Source organism: Oncorhynchus mykiss, chromosome 1 (assembly GCF_013265735.2).
Source record: "Oncorhynchus mykiss isolate Arlee chromosome 1, USDA_OmykA_1.1, whole genome shotgun sequence".
Classification (NCBI taxonomy): domain Eukaryota; kingdom Metazoa; phylum Chordata; class Actinopteri; order Salmoniformes; family Salmonidae; genus Oncorhynchus; species Oncorhynchus mykiss.
This window is the reverse complement of record NC_048565.1, coordinates 2194718-2221098: the sequence shown is the minus strand read 5'-3', so window position 1 is coordinate 2221098 and position 26381 is coordinate 2194718. Positions and strand designations below refer to the sequence as shown.

General features: G+C 46.3%; 1 protein-coding gene across 7 annotated transcripts in view; it reads right to left on the bottom strand.

The window, feature by feature from the left end:
* The window catches only part of zbtb11 (zinc finger and BTB domain containing 11), a 46191-nt gene extending 37227 nt beyond the window's left edge, over positions 1 to 8964 (bottom strand). For 5 of the 7 annotated variants that reach the window (XR_005052082.1, XR_005052094.1, XR_005052101.1 and 2 more), the window contains exon 1: positions 8440 to 8963. Coding sequence is in view for 3 of the 7 variants with exons in the window: in XM_036979967.1 (XP_036835862.1) it covers positions 8440 to 8749 (310 nt within the window). In the remaining 4 variants the exon portion in view is untranslated. Of the gene's footprint in view, positions 1 to 8439 lie in introns of all 7 variants that reach the window. The other 2 variants (XM_036980048.1, XM_036980129.1) reach the window with 1 other exon arrangement.
* Positions 8965 to 26381: the final 17417 nt, after the last annotated feature.

The window sequence follows — 26381 nt, the reverse complement described above, 5'->3', positions numbered from 1 at the left end:
CACATACAACAACACAGAGTTACACATGGAGTAAAACAAACATACAGTCAATAATACAGCATAAACAAGTCTATATACAATGTGAGCAAATGAGGTGAGAAGGGAGGTAAAGGCAAAAAAGGCCTTGGTGGCAAGGTAAATACAATATAGCAAGTAAAACACTGGAATGGTAGTTTTGCAATGGAAGAATGTGCAAAGTAGAAATAAAAATAATGGGGTGCAAAGGAGCAAAATAAATAAATAAATTAAATACAGTTGGGAAAGAGGTAGTTGATAGGGCTAAATTATAGGTGGGCTATGTACAGGTGCAGTAATCTGTGAGCTGCTCTGACAGTTGGTGCTTAAAGCTAGTGAGGGAGATAAGTGTTTCCAGTTTCAGAGATTTTTGTAGTTCGTTCCAGTCATTGGCAGCAGAGAACTGGAAAGAGAGGCGGCCAAAGAAAGAATTGGTTTTGGGGGTGACTAGAGAGATATACCTGCTGGAGCGTGTGCTACAGGTGGGAGATGCTATGGTGACCAGCGAGCTGAGATAAGGGGGGACTTTACCTAGCAGGGTCTTGTAGATAACATGGAGCCAGTGGGTTTGGCGACGAGTATGAAGCGAGGGCCAGCCAACGAGAGCGTACAGGTCGCAATGGTGGGTAGTATATGGGGCTTTGGTGACAAAACGGATTGCACTGTGATAGACTGCATCCAATTTGTTGAATAGGGTATTGGAGGCTATTTTGTAAATTACATCGCCAAAGTCGAGGATTGGTAGGATGGTCAGTTTTACAAGGGTATGTTTGGCAGCATGAGTGAAGGATGCTTTGTTGCGAAATAGGAAGCCAATTCTAGATTTAACTTTGGATTGGAGATGTTTGATATGGGTCTGGAAGGAGAGTTTACAGTCTAACCAGACACCTGAGTATTTGTAGTTGTCCACGTATTCTAAGTCAGAGCCGTCCAGAGTAGTGATGTTGGACAGGCGGGTATGTGCAGGTAGCGATCGGTTGAAGAGCATGCATTTAGTTTTACTTGTATTTAAGAGCAATTGGAGGCCACGGAAGGAGAGTTGTATGGCATTGAAGCTTGCCTGGAGGGTTGTTAACACAGTGTCCAAAGAAGGGCCGGAAGTATACAGAATGGTGTCGTCTGCGTAGAGGTGGATCAGAGACTCACCAGCAGCAAGAGCGACCTCATTGATGTATACAGAGAAGAGAGTCGGTCCAAGAATTGAACCCTGTGGCACCCCCATAGAGACTGCCAGAGGTCCGGACAACAGACCCTCCGATTTGACACACTGAACTCTATCAGAGAAGTAGTTGGTGAACCAGGCGAGGCAATCATTTGAGAAACCAAGGCTGTTGAGTCTGCCGATGAGGATGTGGTGATTGACAGAGTCGAAAGCCTTGGCCAGATCAATGAATACGGCTGCACAGTAATGTTTCTTATCGATGGCGGTTAAGATATCGTTTAGGACCTTGAGCGTGGCTAAGGTGCACCCATGACCAGCTCTGAAACCAGATTGCATAGCAGAGAAGGTATGGTGAGATTCAAAATGGTCGGTAATCTGTTTGTTGACTTGGCTTTCGAAGACCTTAGAAAGGCATGGTAGGATAGATATAGGTCTGTAGCAGTTTGGGTCAAGAGTGTCCCCCCCTTTGAAGAGGGGGATGACCGCAGCTGCTTTCCAATCTGGGAATCTCAGACGACACGAAAGAGAGGTTGAACAGGCTAGTAATAGGGGTGGCAACAATTTCGGCAGATAATTTTAGAAAGAAAGGGTCCAGATTGCCTAGCCCGGCTGATTTGTAGGGGTCCAGATTTTGCAGCTCTTTCAGAACATCAGCTGAATGGATTTGGGAGAAGGAGAAATGGGGAAGGCTTGGGCGAGTTGCTGTTGGGGGTGCAGTGCTGTTGACCGGGGTAGGAGTAGCCAGGTGGAAAGCATGGCCAGCAGTAGAAAAATGCTTATTGAAATTTTCAATTATGGTGGATTTATCAGTGGTGACAGTGTTTCCTATCTTCAGTGCAGTGGGCAGCTGGGAGGAGGTGTTCTTATTCTCCATGGACTTTACAGTGTCCCAGAACTTTTTTGAGTTAGTGTTGCAAGAAGCAAATTTCTGCTTGAAAAAGCTAGCCTTGGCTTTTCTAACTGCCTGTGTATAATGGTTTCTAGCTTCCCTGAACAGCTGCATATCACAGGGGCTGTTCAATGCTAATGCAGAACGCCATAGGATGTTTTTGTGTTGGTTAAGGGCAGTCAGGTCTGGGGAGAACCAAGGGCTATATCTGTTCCGGGTTCTAAATTTCTTGAATGGGGCATGTTTATTTAAGATGGTTAGGAAGGCATTTTAAAAAAATATCCAGGCATCCTCTACTGACGGGATGAGGTCAATATCCTTCCAGGATACCCCGGCCAGGTCGATTAGAAAGGCCTGCTCGCTGAAGTGTTTCAGGGAGCGTTTGATAGTGATGAGTGGAGGTCGTTTGACCGCTGACCCATTACGGATGCAGGCAATGAGGCAGTGATCGCTGAGATCTTGGTTGAAGACAACAGAGGTGTATTTAGAGGGGAAGTTGGTTAGGATGATATCTATGAGGGTGCCCATGTTTAAGGCTTTGGGGAGGTACCTGGTAGGTTCATTGATAATTTGTGTGAGATTGAGGGCATCAAGTTTAGATTGTAGGATGGCTGGGGTGTTAAGCATGTTCCAGTTTAGGTCGCCTAGCAGCACGAGCTCTGAAGATAGATGGGGGGAAATCAGTTCACATATGGTGTCCAGAGCACAGCTGGGGGCAGAGGGTGGTCTATAGCAGACGGCAACGGTGAGAGACTTGTTTTTAGAGAGGTGGATTTTTAAAAGTAGAAGTTCAAATTGTTTGGGTACAGACCTGGATAGTAGGACAGAACTCTGCAGGCTATCTTTGCAGTAGATTGCAACACCGCCCCCTTTGGCAGTTCTATCTTGTCTGAAAATGTTGTAGTTTGGAATTAAAATGTCAGAATTTTTGGTGGTCTTCCTAAGCCAGGATTCAGACACAGCTAGAACATCCGGGTTGGCAGAGTGTGCTAAATTCATTATGGTGCAGCAGTACTCTCAACACATTAAAGTAGACATTTTGGACCAAAAATGTCCGTTTTTGAAACATGTGCATATGGGGAGAGGTTGGTATTTTAATATTAATGTGTGGTGTGTTAACAAGGGAACCAGTGGTGTGTTAACAAGGGAACCAGTGGTGTGTTGACAAGGGAACCAGTGGTGTGTTGACAAGGGAACCAGTGGTGTGTTGACAAGAGAACCAGTGGTGTGTTGACAGGGGAACCAGTGGTGTGTTGACAGGGGAACCAGTGGTGTGTTGACAGGGGAACCAGTGGTGTGTTGACAGGGGAACCAGTGGTGTGTTGACAAGGGAACCAGTGGTGTGTTGACAAGGGAACCAGTGGTGTGTTGACAAGGGAACCAGTGGTGTGTTGACAAGGGAACCAGTGGTGTGTTGACAGGAGAACCAGTGGTGTGTTGACAGGGGAACCAGTGGTGTGTTGACAGGGGAACCAGTGGTGTGTTGACAGGGGAACCAGTGGTGTGTTGACAGGGGAACCAGTGGTGTGTTGACAGGGGAACCAGTGGTGTGTTGACAGGGGAACCAGTGGTGTGTTGACAGGGGAACCAGTGGTGTGTTGACAAGGGAACCAGAGGTGTGTTGACAAGAGAACCAGTGGTGTGTTGACAAGGGAACCAGTGGTGTGTTGACAGGGGAACCAGTGGTGTGTTGACAAGGGAACCAGTGGTGTGTTAACAGGGGAACCAGTGGTGTGTTGACAAGGGAACCAGAGGTGTGTTGACAAGAGAACCAGTGGTGTGTTGACAAGGGAACCAGTGGTGTGTTGACAAGGGAACCAGTGGTGTGTTGACAAGGGAACCAGTGGTGTGTTGACAAGAGAACCAGTGGTGTGTTGACAGGGGAACCAGTGGTGTGTTGACAAGGGAACCAGTGGTGTGTTAACAGGGGAACCAGTGGTCTGTTGTCAAGGGAACCAGTGGTGTGTAGGGAACCAGTGGTCTGTTGTCAAGGGAACCAGTGGTGTGTAGGGAACCAGTGGTCTGTTGACAAGGGAACCAGTGGTGTGTTGTCAAGGGAACCAGTGGTGTGTTGTCAAGGGAACCAGCGGTGTGTTGTCAAGGGAACCAGTGGTGTGTTGACAGGGGGAACCAGTGGTGTGTTGATAAGGGAACCAGTGGTGTGTTGACAAGGGAACCAGTGATGTGTTGACAAGGGAACCAGTGGTGTGTTAACAAGGGAACCAGTGGTCTGTTGTCAAGGGAACCAGTGGTCTGTTGTCAAGGGAACCAGTGGTGTGTTGAGAGGGGAACCAGTGGTGTGTTGACAAGGGAACCAGTGGTGTGTTAACAGGGGAACCAGTGGTCTGTTGTCAAGGGAACCAGTGGTGTGTAGGGAACCAGTGGTCTGTTGTCAAGGGAACCAGTGGTGTGTTGACAGGGGAACCAGTGGTGTGTTGACGTGGGAACCAGTGGTGTGTTGACAGGGGAACCAGTGGTGTGTTGACAGGGGAACCAGTGGTGTGTTGACAGGGGAACCAGTGGTGTGTTGACAAGGGAACCAGTGGTGTGTTGACAGGGGAACCAGTGGTCTGTTGTCAAGGGAACCAGTGGTCTGTTGTCAAGGGAACCAGTGGTGTGTAGGGAACCAGTGGTCTGTTGTCAAGGGAACCAGTGGTGTGTAGGGAACCAGTGGTCTGTTGACAAGGGAACCAGTGGTGTGTTGTCAAGGGAACCAGTGGTGTGTTGTCAAGGGAACCAGTGGTGTGTTGACAGGGGGAACCAGTGGTTTGTTGACAGGGGAAACCAGTGGTCTGTTGTCAAGGGAACCAGTGGTGTGTAGGGAACCAGTGGTCTGTTGTCAAGGGAACCAGTGGTGTGTAGGGAACCAGTGGTCTGTTGACAAGGGAACCAGTGGTGTGTTGTCAAGGGAACCAGTGGTGTGTTGTCAAGGGAACCAGTGGTGTGTTGTCAAGGGAACCAGTGGTGTGTTGACAGGGGGAACCAGTGGTTTGTTGACAGGGGGAACCAGTGGTGTGTTGATAAGGGAACCAGTGGTGTGTTGACAAGGGAACCAGTGGTGTGTTGACAAGGGAACCAGTGGTCTGTTGTCAAGGGAACCAGTGGTCTGTTGTCAAGGGAACCAGTGGTGTGTTGACAGGGGAACCAGTGGTGTGTTAACAGGGGAACCAGTGGTCTGTTGTCAAGGGAACCAGTGGTGTGTAGGGAACCAGTGGTGTGTTGATAAGGGAACCAGTGGTGTGTTGATAAGGGAACCAGTGGTGTGTTGATAAGGGAACCAGTGGTGTGTTGATAAGGGAACCAGTGGTGTGTTGACAGGGGAACCAGTGGTGTGTTGACAGGGGAACCAGTGGTGTGTTGACAGGGGAACCAGTGGTGTGTTGACAGGGGAACCAGTGGTGTGTTGACAGGGGAACCAGTGGTGTGTTGACAGGGGAACCAGTGGTGTGTTGACAGGGGAACCAGTGGTGTGTTGACAGGGGAACCAGTGGTGTGTTGACAGGGGAACCAGTGGTGTGTTGACAGGGGAACCAGCGGTGTGTTGACAGGGGAACCAGTGGTGTGTTGACAGGGGAACCAGTGGTGTGTTGATAGGGGAACCAGTGGTGTGTTGATAGGGGAACCAGTGGTGTGTTGATAGGGGAACCAGTGGTGTGTTGATAAGAGAACCAGTGGTGTGTTGATAAGGGAACCAGTGGTGTGCGGGTCAGCTGTTTGTTCACCCACAATTGCTAATAACCATGTAATAACCTGTGTAATAACCCATGTAATAACCCATGTAACAGCCTGTGTAATAACCCATATAATAACCTGTGTAATAACCCATATAATAACCCATATAATAACCTATGCGCCCGTATAATAGCCTGTGTAATATCCTGTGTAATAGCCTGTGTAATAACCCGTGTAATAACCTGTGTAATAACCCATGTAATAACCTGTGTAATAACACATACAACCCGTATAATAGCCTGTGAAATAACCCATGTAATAACCTGTGTAATAGCCCATATAATAACCTGTGTAATAACCCGTGTAATAACACGTACAACCCGTATAATAGCCTGTGTAATAACCCATCTAATAACCCGTGTAATAACCTGTATAACCGCCTGTGTAATAACCCATATAATAACCTGTGTAATAACCCGTGTAATAACCCGTGCAATAGCCCGTATAATAACCTGTGTAATAACCCATGTAATAACACGTACAACCGCCTGTGTAATAACCCATGTAATAACCCATGTAATAACACGTATAACCCATATAATAGCCTGTGTATTAGCCTGTGTAATAACCTGTGTAATAACCCATATAACAACCCGTGTAATAACCCGTATAACCCATATAATAGCCTGTGTAATAGCCTGTGTAATAACCTGTGTAATAACCCGTGTAATAGCCCGTGTAATAACCCGTGTAATAACCTGTGTAATAACCCGTGTAATAACCCGTGTAATAACCTGTGTAATAACCCGTGTAATAACCCGTGTAATAACCTGTCCGCCCATCTAGATGTGATAAAGTTGAAATCACCTGCACCTTACCCGCTAATATAGAGAATGCGCCGTAGACTACAGTCAGACGGTGCAATGGCCTATTTGTTAGTCAACTTGTCTATAATTAGATACGTGCAGCTTCTCTTCTGTCATATGCTGCCCTAGAAGAATAAATAAAACCTAAGAATGTCTTTGCTCCGCAAAAAAAAAGTAGAGATAACAGAGAACCTCACCAGAATGTCATAAATCGATAGAATGGATGCGGCAATCTAGTTCTGTTAACGCTACTTTTTTTTGCGGAGCAAAGACGTTTAGGGACCGGGAAGAAAAAGTTAGGGACCAGGGAGAAAATGCAACTCTAAAAACTGATCTCTGTGCAAAATTTCCAAATGACAGTTTGACTGTTTTAGTTTCTTTACAGTTCAAATATAGATTATAAAACATCATACTCTGTTTTCAGAATGTTTGATACTTCAGGATTTTGGCAATGAGACCCTTTATCTACTTCCTCAGAGTCCGATGAACTAGTGGATACACTTTTTATGTTTCGGAGTCAAGTATGCTAGCAGATAGCGCAATAACTTGAAGTCTATGGGTAACGCTAGTTAGCATTGTTTCACAAAACTACTTTACTATAACTGCTTCAATCCCTGATCACACTTCTAGTCGATGTCATAGCAGCGTTGGCTATCAAAGCTCATCCGGCAGATAGCCTACTGGATTTAGAGTGGTGGACCAGAAACCGAAAGGTTGCCGGTTCGAATCCCCGAGCAGACCAGGTGAAAAATCTGCCGATGAGCCCTTGAGCAAGACACTTAACCCTAATTGCTCCTGTAAGTAGCTCTGGACAAGAGCGCCTGTTAAAATGACTCAAATGTAAACTGTAAAAACATGTCATCGGGTTCAAAGGTCGTTTCTCGCCTAACTGTATATGTTCAGGCCGTCAAATCAAATCATTCGATATGAGGTTGTTGTTTTTTATAAAAGAATATTAAAACGTGTGATTTTCACGAGGTTGGAGTAACATGTTCAACTACTTAAGACATTGGCTCTAATCTAGGTTGTGCATTTAGATTGAGAAACAAACAACTAAAAAAAGGAAGAATTTTAAACTTCTCTTATTGACTTGGCCTGTTCGGCAAGCATTCACAGAAGTCTCATGGTGTTGCATCTCTGGGTTTAGAAACTGTGGGCCTGAACGATGCGGGCATAGGTAAGGGTAAGGCTTAAAATCCATGCCTGTACTGGGCTCTAGTGAAATATTGCGTGGATAAAGGGCACAACCCTAAACTCGCCTGCTCCACAGATATAACCATGGGGACTGCGGGTATGACTCAACCTGCACATAACTTAAAACTGCAATATTTAACTTTTTGGGTAACCCACTAAATTCACATAGAAATGAAGCTTAAAGATATGTCATTCTCATTGAAAGCCAGTCTAAGAAGCGGTGGTGTATCTGTTCTGTCTACAATTTCTAACCTTCCCGTTTAGTTTTTGCTATCTTTTACATTCGGTTTGGTACATCAGCTTCAAATAGCTGAAAATACAATATTTAATATCTGAAAATACAAACAAATTATTCACAGCTGTTTAGATGGTACAATGATTGTCTGTAGAATGACTTTTTGTCACAAACTGAAATTAGGCGGACTATTAGAATTTTTTGCAACCAGGAAATGGCGGAATGATTCCTGCATATTGCTCCTTTAAGCGTACGATGCATTGATTGACCTGGCGAGCCATATGGCAAACAAACTGCGAAGGAAATATACCAGCTGGTGCTTTATTTTACGCGTGTCCTTTTGGCCTAATAAACTAAACAAAACAAACGTGTTGCTGAATAATTTAGCTGTAAAATTATATTTTACCTCTCCACCAATACTTCTGAGAAATTGATTCCCAAGTGTGATGCTGGTTGAGGTGCTCTTCTCCGGTGACAATGTGTGACTCGTCGATCAGTTCCTTCCTCCGTCCTGCCTGCAACACCACTTCCAACTCGGTGAATTCATCCAGGCCCTTCTGCCTTCTCTGGTAGTACAGTGTGCCATTCCGCACGACATAGCAAGCGGCTGCTTTACGTATCTTTCTTTTAGTATTGCCATGGGTCCCCGGTGCGTACGGCTCCCGCTCATCAGTCAGATAGCGTCTGATGGCTAAGTAGCTTTCCTCGCACGACATAACCTTAATTATTCGCGCACACAACTAAAAAAATACGCTATTTATTTCGAAGAGAAAGGCATCTTCGAACTTGTAATTTTTAAATCCGTATAAGTGCCACATAGTATACAAAAAAAATACAATATTTCAGGTTATTTTCGAAGGGGGAACGCAGTTCTTGACCGTGAGGGGTGGACTTGCATGAACAGACAAAATGGCTGCTGCACAACCGGATGTGGCGTGAGAAATGGCGGAAGAGCAGAGATATTGTATATAATGGCGAGGTAATCTTGTCTCCGCCCTAACAGTGTTCGTCCGTGTCCCGAAGGCAGGTGGTCTGCTTATCGTGGACAGATTAAACCCTCTCGCTTCGCCTCGTCCTTCTCATTCTTTGAGGTTTAATGGCGGAATACAACCTAGGGGTGTATTCACGCCACCTACTGTACAGGGTAAGGAAACAAAAATATTCATTTGGAGGGGGGCAGAGGTCTGATACCAACAGGTGGTCTGATACCAACAGTCTGTTCTCTCCCTTACCATCAGGCAGGTGGTCTGATACCAACAGTCTGTTCTCTCCCTTACCATCAGGCAGGTGGTCTGATACCAACAGTCTGTTCTCTCCCTTACCATCAGGCAGGTGGTCTGATACCAACAGTCTGTTCTCTCCCTTACCATCAGGCAGGTGGTCTGATACCAACAGTCTGTTCTCTCCCTTACCATCAGGCAGGTGGTCTGATACCAACAGTCTGTTCTCTCCCTTACCATCAGGCAGGTGGTCTGATACCAACAGTCTGTTCTCTCCCTTACCATCAGGCAGGTGGTCTGATACCAACAGTCTGTTCTCTCCCTTTACCATCAGGCAGGTGGTCTGATACCAACAGTCTGTTCTCTCCCTTACCATCAGGCAGGTGGTCTGATACCAACAGTCTGTTCTCTCCCTTACCGTCGGGCATCGGTCTGACACAATTTCTATAAACACTGAGTACACAACTATGAGAACACCTATTTAATATCGAGCTGCTTGCTTAGCGAGGACCACTTCCTCCCATACCTGGCGTGAACTCGAGACCTCTGCCTCACAAACACACAACTGGCCCCCCTCAAGTGTCTTATCCGATCGCTCCACCTCAAAAGCTAGCTAATGAGGCGATGCAAGAGGGACACTTCAGGCTTGGGAGTAAGTTCCCCATCTGCTACACCAACACACATCACAGCTGCTGCTACCAGATTCTTATAGTTTGTCCATTTTATACTTTATTTTACATTTAGAAAGACAATAACAACATAATGACGTCATGACAATAAAGAATAAAGAGGGGGGGCGGGGTCGCCTGGGTCCTACCAGGAAACGCAGGACACCCAGCGAGCCCTGCCACAGCAAGCCAGGCATCATGTGTGACCAGGCAGGAGTCAAGCCTGGGGGGTACAGTTCACAAACAAATACAGACCATTAATATATTAGGCTACGCTCTTTGATATACATATGACATATTTAAGAAATTAATTCATTTTTTAAAATTTAACTAACTATATTTAACTTTTATAGTGTCCCAGAGACCCTCTAGACCTGCAGGACCGATGTCGCTCTTTCCGTACTGAATAAATCCAGGAATTCCCTTAACCAAATGTCCATGCTGAAGCACTGAGGTTTACACTGTTTCCAATTCATAAGTAATGTTCCTTTGACCGAACAGTGCAATGATGCGTGGCGTGGCTCTAGGTCGGATATTGTCCACCCTACTTCCTAGTAAACACACTACAGGACAAAGTGGAATACACACGGTCAAAATTCCAGACACGATATCAACTACTTCTGTCCAAAATCTTTTGACGGACGGACATTTCCAGAACAGATGCATTAGTTTACCAACCTCACCGCAGCCATGCCAAAATCTGAAAAGGCTTTGATACATATTGTTTTTCAACAAGTGAGGTTTTATATAAAGCCCTATGTAAGAACTTCATTTGAATAATTATAAACCTTACACAGTTGGATTCTGCTGATGTTCTTCCATATTGCATCCCGCTGTGTGAGAGATTTACCCAAGTCCTGGATGTTGCTGTTTGGGCAGGAGAGGCCAATCAGCTTGTTTAAGACGGAAACCGTTCCTTCCCCATTAGCTGCACCCCTCTTCACATGAATACTCAAGTAGTGGGTTATCTATCTTACTGTGTAACTTGGGGTACTACCATAAGGATGATAGGGAGATCAAATTGATATGTTCTGTTACTGGTAGTGGGTTATCTATCTTACGGTGTAACTTGGGGTACTACCATAAGGATGATAGGGAGATCAAATTGATATGTTCTGTTACCAGTAGTGGGTTATCTATCTTACAGTAGAACTCTATGTAATACCATAATGATTGCTATGTTCTGTTGCCAGTAGTGGGTTATCTATCTTACAGTAGAACTCTATGTAATACCATAATGATTGCTATGTTCTGTTACCAGTAGTGGGTTATCTATCTTACAGTAGAACTCTATGTAATACCATAATGATTGCTATGTTCTGTTACCAGTAGTGGGTTATCTATCTTACAGTAGAACTCTATGTAATACCATAATGATTGCTATAACTTAATTTGGAAGGAGGGTCTTTGATTTGACAGCCTGCAGATCCTTAGTTCAACACGAGACAACCGTTAGACTCTTAGCTAGCCAACATCACCATGACTTCACCTAGAAGTGGGATCGGGGATTTCTATTGGAGAAGCAGTTTCTGCCTATCGTTATACCGGACGGTCTTGCTATGTGCATTTCTGACCACAAGACGGCGCAATGTGACAACAAACCAAGCTGTTTTCCTCTTTCCCAAAGCTTTACTCATTATTCATATTTCAAATGAATCTTCCAGTATCATTTTGCTTTTTCATAGGCAACATATTTAAATGGCCTGATAGAAAATGAGCAAACATTGACAATATATATGAATGCTTGTTGGAGCAATAATCAACAACATCTCCAAATCAGCAATGACCTTCCTCCCAAGTCCCAACCACCTGATCCAGTCGAGGATCCCAGATGACTGTCAGGTACCAGTGTAACTAAAGCATCGTTGTCTCCAGGAGCCCTCCAAGGAAGGGCATTACAGGTAGCTTTAAGGAGGGAATTTGATTTTGCAAAGAGATTTCATGCGACCTCATAAGATGTTTCACGGCAGTTTTAAGTGTGTTGTTGTGTATTAAGTCCAATCATATCCATACACATCCAATCATATCCATACACATCCAATCACATCCAATCATATCCATACACATCCAATCACATCCAATCATATCCATACACATCCAATCACATCCAATCATATCCATACACATCCAATCTTATCCATACACATCCAATCATATCCAAACACATCCAATCATATCCAATCACATCCATACACATCCAATCATATCCATACACATCCAAGCATATCCAATCACATCCAATCATATCCAATCACATCCATACACATCCAATCATATCCATACACATCCAAGCATATCCAATCATATCCATACACATCCAATCATATCCAATCATATCCATACACATCCAATCATATCCAATCACATCCAATCATATCCAATCATATCCAATCATATACATACACATCCAATCATATCCAATCATATCCAAATAATATAATAAGCCAAAATGCTCCTCTTCTCTCCTCCTCTCCTCTGCTCTCCTCTCCTCTGCTTGGCTCTCCTCTTCTCTTCTCTCCTCCTCTCCTCCCCACCTCTCTCCTCCCCTCCTCTGCTCGCCTCTCCTCCTCCCCTTATCTCCTCCCCCCCTCTCCTCTGTCTGGTCTGGGCAGCGCTCTCCGTTCTGTCTGGAAGAGATAATTGAACAGCCTCCACCTCTGAAGGGGGTTGCTGGGCAACAGCCCTGGGTGACTCATCACATCGCTGTTTTCTGATGAACCGTATCCTAGCTATCCTCATCTAACAACAGTCCTGTTGTCTGTCTGTGTGTCCCTATCTCTGACTGTAACGTTCTCTATGTGGTCAGTTGACACACTGGGGCTGTCATAGATTTGAAGCACACTCGTTCACACACATAGGCCCTAAAGACACGCATGTATGCACGCACATAGACTTACAAACAAGGCCACATATAGCTCCTGAGAGCTGTAGGACTATAATGTATGAATAAAAACTATTGTCACAGGGATTCCTGTCAGCTTTTACCAAATTAATTTATATTGATGATGAAGAAAGGACCAAAAAGGTAATGTCCCCTACAGTCCAACCTTGAAATGTGATGGTTAGAAGGACTGTCCCTCTAGCAGGACAGTGCTCCTATTGGTCCTTTGGTCTTTAAGAGCACTATCCCTCTAGCAGGACAGTGCTCCGATTGGTCCTTTGGTCTTTAAGAGAAGTATCCCTCTAGCAGGACAGCGCTCCTATTGGTCCTTTGGTCTTTAAGAGAAGTATCCCTCTAGCAGGACAGTGCTCCGATTGGTCCTTCGGTCGTTAAATAAGAGAAGTATCCCTCTAGCAGGACAGCGCTCCTATTGGTCCTTTGGTCTTTAAGAGAAGTATCCCTCTAGCAGGACAGTGCTCCTATTGGTCCTTTGGTCTTTAAATAAGAGAAGTATCCCTCTAGCAGGACAGTGCTCCTATTGGTCCTTTGGTCTTTAAATAAGAGAAGTATCCCTCTAGCAGGACAGCGCTCCTATTGGTCCTTTGGTCTTTAAGAGAAGTATCCCTCTAGCAGGACAGTGTTCCTATTGGTCCTTTGGTCTTTAAATAAGAGAAGTATCCCTCTAGCAGGACAGTGCTCCTATTGGTCCTTTGGTCTTTAAGAGAAGTATCCCTCTAGCAGGACAGCACTCCTATTGGTCCTTTGGTCTTTAAGAGAAGTATCCCTCTAGCAGGACAGTGCTCCGATTGGTCCTTTGGTCTTTAAATAAGAGAAGTATCCCTCTAGCAGGACAGTGCTCCTATTGGTCTTTAAGAGAAGTATCCCTCTATCAGGACAGTGCTCCTATTGATCCTATTGGGGCGGCAGGGTAGCCTAGTGGTTAGAGCGTTGGACTAGTAACCGGAAGGTTGTGAGTTCAAAACCCCCGAGCTGACAAGGTACAAATCTGTCGTTCTGCCCCTGAACAGGCAGTTAACCCACTGTTCCCAGGCCGTCATTGAAAATAAGAATTTGTTCTTAACTGACTTGCCTGGTTAAATAAAGGTAAAAAAAATAAAAAATAAAAAAAAATTGGTCCTTTGGTCTTTAAGAGAAGTATCCCTCTAGCAGGACAGTGCTCCTATTGGTCCTTTGGTCTTTAAGAGAAGTATCCCTCTAGCAGGACAGTGCTCCTATTGGTCCTTTGGTCTTTAAATAAGAGAAGTATCCCTCTAGCAGGACAGTGCTCCTATTGGTCTTTAAATAAGAGAAGTATCCCTCTAGCAGGACAGTGCTCCGATTGGTCCTTTGGTCTTTAAGAGAAGTATCCCTCTAGCAGGACAGTGCTCCTATTGGTCCTTTGGTCTTTAAATAAGAGAAGTATCCCTCTAGCAGGACAGTGCTCCGATTGGTCCTTCGGTCTTTAAGAGAAGTATCCCTCTAGCAGGACAGTGCTCCTATTGGTCCTTTGGTCTTTAAGAGAAGTATCCCTCTAGCAGGACAGTGCTCCTATTGGTCCTTTGGTCATTAAGAGAAGTATCCCTCTAGCAGGACAGTGCTCCTATTGGTCCTTTGGTCTTTAAGAGAAGTATCCCTCTAGCAGGACAGTGTTCCTATTGGTCCTTTGGTCTTTAAATAAGAGAAGTATCCCTCTAGCAGGACAGTGCTCCTATTGGTCCTTTGGTCTTTAAGAGAAGTATCCCTCTAGCAGGACAGTGTTCCTATTGGTCCTTTGGTCTTTAAATAAGAGAAGTATCCCTCTAGCAGGACAGTGCTCCGATTGGTCCTTTGGTCTTTAAATAAGAGAAGTATCCCTCTAGCAGGACAGTGCTCCTATTGGTCCTTTGGTCTTTAAATAAGAGAAGTATCCCTCTAGCAGGACAGTGCTCCTATTGGTCCTTTGGTCTTTAAGAGAAGTATCCCTCTATCAGGACAGTGCTCCGATTGGTCCTTTGGCCTAGTATTTGTTCATACAACGGGTCCACTTACTGCCCAGCAGTATGTCTGTTGACACAATCGTGACTGTGTTTACTGTACTCATGACATTTCCAAGAGTCTTTTCCACAGTAAATTACATTAATGTCTTACTAAGGGCCTAAATGTCATCCACACTACAGTCTTCAATGGAGGAAAGAGTCCTTTAACCTTGAGGTTTCTCTGTCAGCTCATTAATACATCTGTGACACACAACACGATGAAGATGATTGCAGTGTTGGTTTGTATTGTGCCTGGCTGACGGAGCACAGTAGCAGGAAGCTGATGGGATGCCAGCTCCACAGCAAGGCCTCATGATTCCACTCACATTTATTGACACTAAACTTGGCCGCTCAACTTGTCTTCAACTCAGAGGTTCCGTTACATTTCTCCTGCCCTGTGTGAGTTATTGGCCAGGTCCCAAATTGCACCCTATTCCCTATACTGGTGAAAAACGGTGCACAGGGAATAAGGTCCCATTGATAGCCTCCATGGTAGGTGACAGAGTAGGTAAAGACATAGTGAGCAGTTGATGCCGGAATTGAGGTGAGTAACTGCCGATCTGATGTTCAAAAGTTCTTGTCGGTTATAAGAAATGATAGCGGATACATGGAGTGAATATGTCATTAAAATAAAGGCCAAGATAATCACAAAAGAGTATGGCTCCATCTTTCCTTCAGAGTGTTTGTGTATGTGTGTGTGTGTGTGTGTGTGTGTGTGTGTGTGTGTGTGTGTGTGTGTGTGTGTGTGTGTGTGTGTGTTTGTGTGTGTGTGTGTGTCTGTTGGTGTGTATGTCTGTTGGTGTGTGCCTGTATGTGTGTGTGGTGTGTGTGTGTGTGTGTGTGTGTGCCTGTATGTGTGTGTGTGTGATGGAAAACTACTCCAGCACCAAGGCAGCCCTACTCAGCTCCATATCACTGACCATGACCCCGACAGAGCAGAACGAAGGAGAGGAGAGGAGAGAACAACAGAACAGAGCAGGACCAGGCTGAACAGAACAGAGCAGAGCAGAACAGAGAAGAATAAAGCAGAACCAGGCTGAAGAGAACATTGTGGAACCAGGCAGAACAGAACAGAGTAGAACCAGGCAGAACAGAACAGAGTGGAACCTGGCAGAGCAGAACAGAGTGGAACCAGGCAGAACAGAACAGAGTGGAACCAGGCAGAACAGAACAGAGTGGAACCAGGCAGAACAGAACAGAGTGGAACCAGGCAGAACAGAACAGAGTGGAACCAGGCAGAACAGAACAGAGTGGAACCTGGCAGAGCAGAACATTGTGGAACCAGGCAGAACAGAACAGAGTGGAACCAGGCTGAACAGAACAGAGTGGAACCAGGCAGAACAGAACAGAGTGGAACCAGGCAGAGCTGAGCAGAGTGGAACTAGGCAGAACAGAACAGAGTGGAACCAGGCAGAACAGAACAGAGTGGAACCAGGCAGAACAGAACAGAGTGGAACCAGGCAGAGCTGAGCAGAGTGGAACCAGGCAGAGCTGAGCAGAGTGGAACCAGGCAGAACAGAACAGAGTGGAACCAGGCAGAACAGAACAGAGTGGAACCAGGCAGAACAGAACAGAGTGGAACCAGGCAGAGCTGAGCAGAGTGGAACCAGGCAGAACAGAACAGAGTGGAACCAGGCAGAGCTGAGCAGAGTGGAACCAGGCAGAGCTGAGCAGAGTGGAGACAGAGCCGAGAGAGGCAGTGAAAGATAAGCCAATCTCCTCTCTGTCTATTTCCCAGCTGTGTTTGTCCTTTCTGCAGACAGACACCTTTTTCTTCCCAGGGCTCTAAATGAATAGGATCCCATGGACCCCAGAGGGTTATTAATCTCAACACCCATTCACAGAGGGTTATTAATCTCAACACCCAATCACAGAGGGTTATTAATCTCAACACCCAATCACAGTGGTTATTAATCTCAACATCCAATCCCAGAGGGTTATTAATCTCAACACCCAATCCCAGAGGGTTATTAATCTCAACACCCAATCACAGTGGGTTATTAATCTCAACACCCAATCACAGAGGGTTATTAATCTCAATACCCAATCACAGTGGGTTATCCATCTCAACACCCAATCACAGTGGATTATTAATCTCAACACCCAATCACAGAGGGTTATTAATATCAACACCCAATCACAGTGGGTTATTCATCTCAACACCCAATTACAATCTCCTTCATCCTCATTTGTTCCAATCGGAGTCACAGGCCCTTCCCTTATAGGCCTACCATGACTGTGTTTCTATAGGACAGAGTAGAGCAGAACCAGCCTACCGTGACTGTGTTTCTATAGGACAGAGTAGAGCAGAACCAGCCTACCGTGACTGTACGGTGACTGTGTTTCTATAGGACAGAGTAGAGCAGAACCAGCCTACCGTGACTGTACGGTGACTGTGTTTCTATAGGACAGAGTAGAGCAGAACCAGCCTACCGTGACTGTACGGTGACTGTGTTTCTATAGGACAGAGTAGAGCAGAACCAGCCTACCATGACTGTGTTTCTATAGGACAGAGTAGAGCAGAACCAGCCTACCGTGACTGTACGGTGACTGTGTTTCTATAGGACAGAGTAGAGCAGAACCAGCCTACCGTGACTGTACGGTGACTGTGTTTCTATAGGACAGAGTAGAGCAGAACCAGCCTACCGTGACTGTACGGTGACTGTGTTTCTATAGGACAGAGTAGAGCAGAACCAGCCTACCGTGACTGTACGGTGACTGTGTTTCTATAGGACAGAGTAGAGCAGAACCAGCCTACCGTGACTGTACGGTCACTGTGTTTCTATAGGACAGAGTAGAGCAGAACCAGCCTACCGTGACTGTACGGTGACTGTGTTTCTATAGGACAGAGTAGAGCAGAACCAGCCTACCGTGACTGTACGGTCACTGTGTTTCTATAGGACAGAGTAGAGCAGAACCAGCCTACCGTGACTGTGTTTCTATAGGACAGAGTAGAGCAGAACCAGCCTACCGTGACTGTACGGTGACTGTGTTTCTATAGGACAGAGTAGAGCAGAACCAGCCTACCGTGACTGTACGGTGACTGTGTTTTTATAACTGTTGCTTTGTTTAATGTAGGAAGGAACCTTGCTTCGTTCACTGGCTGAGTGGAGCTGCATGTGGACCTGCTTGTAGTGGTTGATAGATTTTTAGTTATGGCAAATCAAGTCTGACATTTTAAAGTGGAAATGTCAAGCTTTAGATTTTTTTTTTGAATCCTTGAATACGCTACAACTTTGCATGTCCTTCAACAATTGGGTGATCAAATTAAGATCCTACACCTGTATAACCTACCTATTTTTTTTCCACCTATTACGCTTGTATTTCCCAGCAGGAGGAAATAAAACCCATTGGGTGGGAACCTGAAGTTCTCTCTCTCTACCTCTACATCTCTCTCTCTCTCTCTCTCTCTACCTCCCTCTCTCTCTCTCTCCACTCTCTCTCTCCACCCTCTCTCTCTCTCTACCTCTACCTCCGTCTCTCTCTCCACCCTCTCTCTCTCTCCCTACTTTTACCTCCCTCTCTCTCTCTCCCCCTCTCTCTCTCTCTCTCTCTCTCTACCTTTACCTCCCTCTCTCTCTCTCTCTCCACCCTCTCTCTCTCTCTTTCCACCCTCTCTCTCTCTCCCCACCCTCTCCCTCTCTCTCCCCACCCAGCCTCTCCCTCTCTCCCTCTCTCTCTCTCTCTCTCTCTCTCTCTCTCGACCACAAACAATAGCATCATTATCATTGGTGGATTCCCGGGTAGTGTAGCAGAATGAATGAGAGTTTTAATGGCCTGTGATGTAGATAGCTGAATGGAGCGGTGACTACAACACCCGGTCATTGTTTTATTCACATAGAGTGGGTCCCAAACGGTACCCTATTCCCTGTGTAGTGCATTACTTTTGACCCGGCTGATGGGGCACTATATAGAGAATAGGATGGCATTTGTGACTCAGTCACACACTGTTAACTGGTAGACTCTGGAACTTACCAGAACTATTAAATGTAGTTTCTTCTGTTGGCTCTTAATTCCTGCTGCCTCTGCCCTCATTAAGTTTACTCACTGCACTTTATATAACTGACTTGCCTAGTTAAATAAAGGTTAAATGAAAAATATAAAATATATAATGGGCCCTTGGATACCTTGGATACTAGCCCTCTATGGAAACATTGCTAGCCTAATCACTGATCTGCAGTTGGCAAGACAACACAACCAGATCTGGGACCAGGCTGGAATCTGGGATTCACTGTAAATGGCCGGAATGGAATCGATGGAAACACGTTGTCAAACAAATTGGTTCCATGTGTTTGGTACACAGGAGGTGGGTGGAACCTTAACTGGGGAGGACGGGCTCGTGCTAATGGCTGGGGTGGAATCCGTGGAATGGTATCAAATACATCACACACATGGTTTCCATGGTTTCCATGTGTTTGCTGCCATTCCATTTACTCCATTCCAGCCATTACAATGAGCCGTCCACCCCCCAGCAGCCTCCACTGGTTTGGTACCATTCCATTGATTTCATTCCAGCCATTACAATGAGCCGTCCTCCCTTCAGCAGCCTCCACTGGTTTGGTACCATTCCATTGATTTCATTCCAGCCATTACAATGAGCCCGTCCTCCTATAGCTCCTCCCACCAGCCTCCACTGGTTTGGTACCATTCCATTGATTCTATTCCAGCCATTACAATGAGCCGTCCTCCCTTCAGCAGCCTCCACTGGTGTGGTACCATTCCATTTACTCCATTCCAGCCATTACAATGAGCCCGTCCTCCTATAGCTCCTCCCACCAGCCTCCACTGGTTTGGTACCATTCCATTGATTCCATTCCAGCCATTACAATGAGCCGTCCTCCCCCCAGCAGCCTCCACTGGTTTGGTATCATTCCATTGATTCCATTCCAGCCATTACAATGAGCCGTCCTCCCCCCAGCAGCCTCCACTGGTTTGGTACCATTCCATTGATTCCATTCCAGCCATTACAATGAGCCGTCCTCCCCCCAGCAGCCTCCACTGGTTTGGTACCATTCCATTGATTCCATTCCAGCCATTACAATGAGCCGTCCTCCCCCCAGCAGCCTCCACTGGTTTGGTACCATTCCATTGATTCCATTCCATCCATTACAATGAGCCGTCCTCCCCCCAGCAGCCTCCACTGGTTTGGTATCATTCCATTGATTCCATTCCATCCACTACAATGAGCCGTCCTCCTATAGCTCATACACATTTAACAATTTACATAAAAATACTTAATACTTACATGTTGACTTAAATGAATTACTAGTTGTTTTTTTTTAATTTTGAGGCATGTGTCACCATGTTCCAACCATAGCAATGTTAAGTGGATTATTTTATAAACACTTTTATACATGCCATCGAAACCAGTATTTCTCTCATGTTCTCAACTTTCTTTCGTTGTCCAGCAGCCAAAGACACAATCCTATTCATATTAACCACCCATATTAACAACCCATAATAACAACCCATATTAACCACCCATATTAACAACCCATATTAACAACCCATATTAACCACCCATCTTAACAACACATATCTACAACCCATAATGACCACCCATATTAACAACCCATATGAACCACCCATATTAACAACCCATATTACCCACCCATATTAACAACCCACAATAACAACCCATATTAACAACTCATATATAACCACCCATATTAACCACCCATATTAACAACCCATATTAACAACCCATAATAACAACCCATATAAACAACCCATATAAACAACCCATAAAGACCACCCATATTAACAACCCATATTAACAACCCATAATAACTACCCATATTAACAACTCATGCTTGTTGTTGCATCTTCCATCTTTCTACATTTCTGAAGGATGTTTTCATCTCTGTCATATGAAACCGCTTGCATTTGCGGTGCACTTTTGAGAACAGTGTTATCCCTCTAATTGTAATTTGGGAACGTTTGCGGTTATAGCCCACTGCCAGCTACTTATAATGTGAATAAATAGCCTAATAGTTTATCAACATTTTAAGCTAAACGTTGTGATCTGTTGCATCGGCCTCGTTGCTTTATTCAAGTTTTTTTTTTGATGTACAGTGTTTGTAATTTGGGATCTATCGAGTCCCACAACGGTCTCAGACTATGTTTGTAATATTTTATTTATTGCACAGAAGGACAAGCTGACCAATAGAATAAGTCAACTTTTCTAGCGCTTTTGCTGTTCGTTACTTGTCTTGTTGACGAAATGTAAACGTGGACAGTTCTTCTACCATCTTCAATAGGGCCTCTGAATTCGAAGGCCACGCCTCCCCGATGAGTCCGTCTTCACTTGTAGCCCACTTCGGAGCTGCAATGCCTGTGAGAAGGACTCGATCAAGTGATGTGCATTGGCCAATAGTGACTGAGGTATCTAAGAGAACCATGTGAATGAGAGGTGCTTCGGGGCATGGTGATTGGCAGCAGGAAGAAATGTCTGACCGTTTGGAACACAACATATTCAATAATAGTACAGCCAAGATTTAGCCAACATGTTGCAGTTAATTTATTGTTTAATTATTCGAGGCTCTCTTTGTTATTTATTTTTATAACTAAAACGCTTGAAGGAAATTATCAGACCAAAAGATGAGGACACAACTGTTCACCTGACACAAGACTGAAGTTTGAAATATGTAACTTAATATCACAGACTTTATTTTCCCTAACGAAAATGCATCAACCTCCTGCAAATAGGTAAATGTATTATAATCCTAATAATAATCAGAACAACCTTATAATGGGCTATGATATACATACTGTATGTCCAATAGAAAGAAACAGACAGAATTTGTTAATAAAATAATGATTAAAAAAACTAGAATGAGTAGATGTGCTCAAGGATGCCCTCTGGTGTTTCCAATGAGCTTCAATGGAGAGCACTGAGACTCACATCAGCATACCACAGCATACTACAGCATACTACAGCATACCACAGCATACCACAGCATACCACAGCATACTACAGCATACTACAGCATTCCACAGCATACCACAGCATACCACAGCATACCACAGCATACCACAGCATTCCACAGCATACTACAGCATACCACAGCATACTACAGCATACTACAGCATTCCACAGCATACCACAGCATACCACAGCATACTACAGCATACTACAGCATACCGCACCTTATACTGCAGTATGATGCAGCTTTTAAATGAACAACCACTCCACTGTAGTGTACTGTATTGGTCTTACACGCTGGAGAAAAGCATCACATCTTATTTTCAACTTCCAACCGTTGATTTAGCCAACAGAGTGAGCCAGCAGAATGAAGTGGTTGTTTGAGGACAGTAACTAGTGATTGATGTTTTCTGGATCATCATTTTGAACTGTCTGTGGCTCCAGACGTGGTCACATTATAGTCTATGTCCAAAATAGCACCCTATTCCCTTTTTTGACCAGAGTCCAAGGCCCTGGTCAAAAGTAGTGAACTAGATAGGGTGCCATTTGGGAAGCAGGCGTTGTTGTTTTGAGTCAGTGCTAACCATTGTCACTGTAATTCGTTCATAGTGAGTTTATAGCTCAACAGAGTGCTTTCTGTCTGCGCGTCCCAAATGGCATCCTATTCCGTAGTGCACTACTGTTAACCAGGATCCATAAGGGATATGCTGCCATTTGGGACGGGATCTTGGTTTTCACCATTAGAGTCAGTTAGTGTGGCCAGTCTCATAGGAGAGGGGGTCTGTTAGTGTGGCCAGTCTCTTAGGAGAGGGGGTCTGTTAGTGTGGCCAGTCCCATAGGAGAGGGGGTCTGTTAGTGTGGACAGTCTCATAGGAGAGGGGGTCTGTTAGTGTGGCCAGTCCCATAGGAGAGGGGGTCTGTTAGTGTGGACAGTCTCACATGAGAGGGGGTCTGTTAGTGTGGCCAGTCTCATAGGAGAGGGGGTCAGTTAGTGTGGCCAGTCTCATAGGAGAGGGGGTCTGTTAGTGTGGCCAGTCTCATAGGAGAGGGGGTCAGTTAGTGTGGCCAGTCCCATAGGAGAGGGGTCTGTTAGTGTGGCCAGTCTCATAGGAGAGGGGGTCTGTTAGTGTGGCCAGTCCCATAGGAGAGGGGGTCAGTTAGTGTGGCCAGTCTCATAGGAGAGGGGGTCAGTTAGTGTGGCCAGTCCCATAGGAGAGGGGGTCTGCTAGTGTGGCCAGTCCCATAGGAGAGGGGGTCAGTTAGTGTGGTCAGTCTCATAGGAGAGGGGGTCTGTTAGTGTGGCCAGTCCCATAGGAGAGGGGGTCAGTTGGTGTTGCCAGTCCCATAGGAGAGGGGCTCTGTTAGTGTGGCCAGTCTCATAGGAGAGGGGGTCTGTTAGTGTGGCCAGTCCCATAGGAGAGGGGGTCAGTTAGTGTGGCCAGTCCCATAGGAGAGGGGGTGAGTTAGTGTGGCCAGTCCCATAGGAGAGGGGGTCTGTTAGTGTGGCCAGTCTCATATGAGAGGGGGTCTGTTAGTGTGGCCAGTCCCATAGGAGAGGGGGTCAGTTGGTGTGGCCAGTCCCATAGGAGAGGGGGTCAGTTAGTGTGGCCAGTCTCATAGGAGAGGGGGTCAGTTGGTGTGGCCAGTCCCATAGGAGAGGGGGTCTGTTAGTGTGGCCAGTCCCATAGGAGAGGGGGTCAGTTAGTGTGGCCAGTCTCATAGGAGAGGGGGTCAGTTAGTGTGGCCAGTCTCAGAGGAGAGGGGGTCAGTTAGTGTGGCCAGTCTCATAGGAGAGGGGGTCAGTTGGTGTGGCCAGTCCCATAGGAGAGGGGGTCTGTTAGTGTGGCCAGTCCCATAGGAGAGGGGGTCTGTTAGTGTGGCCAGTCTCATAGGAGTGGGGGTCAGTTAGTGTGGCCAGTCTCAGAGGAGAGGGGGTCAGTTAGTGTGGCCAGTCTCATAGGAGAGGGGGTCAGTTAGTGTGGCCAGTCTCAGAGGAGAGGGGGTCAGTTAGTGTGGCCAGTCTCATAGGAGAGGGGGTCAGTTAGTGTGGCCAGTCTCAGAGGAGAGGGGGTCAGTTAGTGTGGCCAGTCTCATAGGAGAGGGGGTCTGTTAGTGTGGCCAGTCCCATAGGAGAGGGGGTCAGTTAGTGTGGCCAGTCGCATAGGAGAGGGGGTCTGTTAGTTTGGCCAGTCTCATAGGAGAGGGGGTCTGTTAGTGTGGCCAGTCTCATAGGAGAGGGGGTCTGTTAGTGTGGCCAGTCCCATAGGAGAGGGGGTCAGTTAGTGTGGCCAGTCCCATAGGAGAGGGGGTCTGTTAGTGTGGCCAGTCCCATAGGAGAGGGGGTCAGTTAGTGTGGCCAGTCTCATAGGAGAGGGGGTGAGTTAGTGTGGCCAGTCTCAGAGGAGAGGGGGTCAGTTAGTGTGGCCAGTCTCATAGGAGAGGGGGTGAGTTGGTGTGGCCAGTCTCATAGGAGAGGGGGTCAGTTAGTGTGGCCAGTCCCATAGGAGAGGGGGTCTGCTAGTGTGGCCAGTCCCATAGGAGAGGGGGTCAGTTAGTGTGGTCAGTCTCATAGGAGAGGGGGTCTGTTAGTGTGGCCAGTCCCATAGGAGAGGGGGTCAGTTGGTGTTGCCAGTCCCATAGGAGAGGGGCTCTGTTAGTGTGGCCAGTCTCATAGGAGAGGGGGTCTGTTAGTGTGGCCAGTCCCATAGGAGAGGGGGTCAGTTAGTGTGGCCAGTCCCATAGGAGAGGGGGTGAGTTAGTGTGGCCAGTCCCATAGGAGAGGGGGTCTGTTAGTGTGGCCAGTCTCATACGAGAGGGGGTCTGTTAGTGTGGCCAGTCCCATAGGAGAGGGGGTCAGTTGGTGTGGCCAGTCCCATAGGAGAGGGGGTCAGTTAGTGTGGCCAGTCTCATAGGAGAGGGGGTCAGTTGGTGTGGCCAGTCCCATAGGAGAGGGGGTCTGTTAGTGTGGCCAGTCCCATAGGAGAGGGGGTCAGTTAGTGTGGCCAGTCTCATAGGAGAGGGGGTCAGTTAGTGTGGCCAGTCTCAGAGGAGAGGGGGTCTGTTAGTGTGGCCAGTCCCATAGGAGAGGGGGTCAGTTAGTGTGGCCAGTCGCATAGGAGAGGGGGTCAGTTAGTGTGGCCAGTCGCATAGGAGAGGGGGTCTGTTAGTTTGGCCAGTCTCATAGGAGAGGGGGTCTGTTAGTGTGGCCAGTCTCATAGGAGAGGGGGTCTGTTAGTGTGGCCAGTCCCATAGGAGAGGGGGTCAGTTAGTGTGGCCAGTCCCATAGGAGAGGGGGTCTGTTAGTGTGGCCAGTCCCATAGGAGAGGGGGTCAGTTAGTGTGGCCAGTCCCATAGGAGAGGGGGTCTGTTAGTGTGGCCAGTCCCATAGGAGAGGGGGTCTGTTAGTGTGGCCAGTCCCATAGGAGAGGGGGTCTGTTAGTGTGGCCAGTCCCATAGGAGACAGCTGTGGGGAAGGATCTGGGGATCTGCATGGGAACAGTAGTGCTGGTGCTACTGCTGTGTTACTCTGTGATGTTTTGTCTCAGCTCCTCGGGACAGCAGTTGCGGTAAACAAATACTGCCGAAAGCCACTGGTCCAGTCCCAGCGGGACCCCAGCTCACACTGACTCTGTCTAAAATGGTGTGGAGGGAGCAGGGATCAACTGATCCAGGTTAGTTAGCCAAGATTAATCCATCAGGTTTAGAGTCAAGGTTTTGACCCTGTCTTTGCAGCTGTTGACTCTGTCAGAGTTAGACTGGGGAAGAAAGGCCATTTCACCAGGTGACCGTGATGGCTTGAGGGACAGATTGGGAATTTAGCCAGGACACCGGGGTTAACACCCCTACTTTAATGATAAGGGCCATGGGATCTTTAATTACCTCAGAGAGTCAGGACACCCGTTTAACATCCCATCCATAAGACGGCACCCTACACAGAGCAGTGTTCCCAAAGAGTTTAACCTTGGTTTCATGAGACAAAAGAATCTTGTTTATCATGGTCTGAGAGTCTTTAGGTGCCTTTCGGCAAACTTCAAGCGTGCAGTAATGTGCCTTTTACTGAGGAGTGGCTTCCTTCTGTCAACTCTACCATAAAGGCCTGATAGTTGGAGTGCTGCAGAGATGGTTGTCCTTCTGGAATGCTCTCCCATCTCCACAGAGGAACTCTGGAGCTCTGTCAGGGTGACCATCAGTTTCTTGATCACCTCCCTGACCTAGGCCCTTCTCCCCCGATTGTTAGTGTTTGCCATGCGGCCAGCTCTAGGAAGAATCTTGGTGGTTCCAAACATCTTCCATTTTAGAATGATGGAGGCCACTGTGTTCTTGGGGACCTTCAATGCTGCAGACATCAAGTTGTAGAAACATCTCAAGGATGATCAATGGAAAGAGGATGCACCTGAGCTCAATTTTCGAGTCTCATAGCAAAGGGTCTGAATACTTATGTAAATAAGGTATTTCTGTTTTTTGTGTGTTTTTTGCAAACATTTCTAAAAACCTGTTTTCGCTTTGTAATTATGGAGTGTGTAGATTGTTGAGGAAAAACATGCATTTAAATCAATTTTAGAATAAGGCTGTAACGTAACAAAATGGCTGTAACGTAACAAAATGGCTGTAACGTAACAAAATGGCTGTAACGTAACAA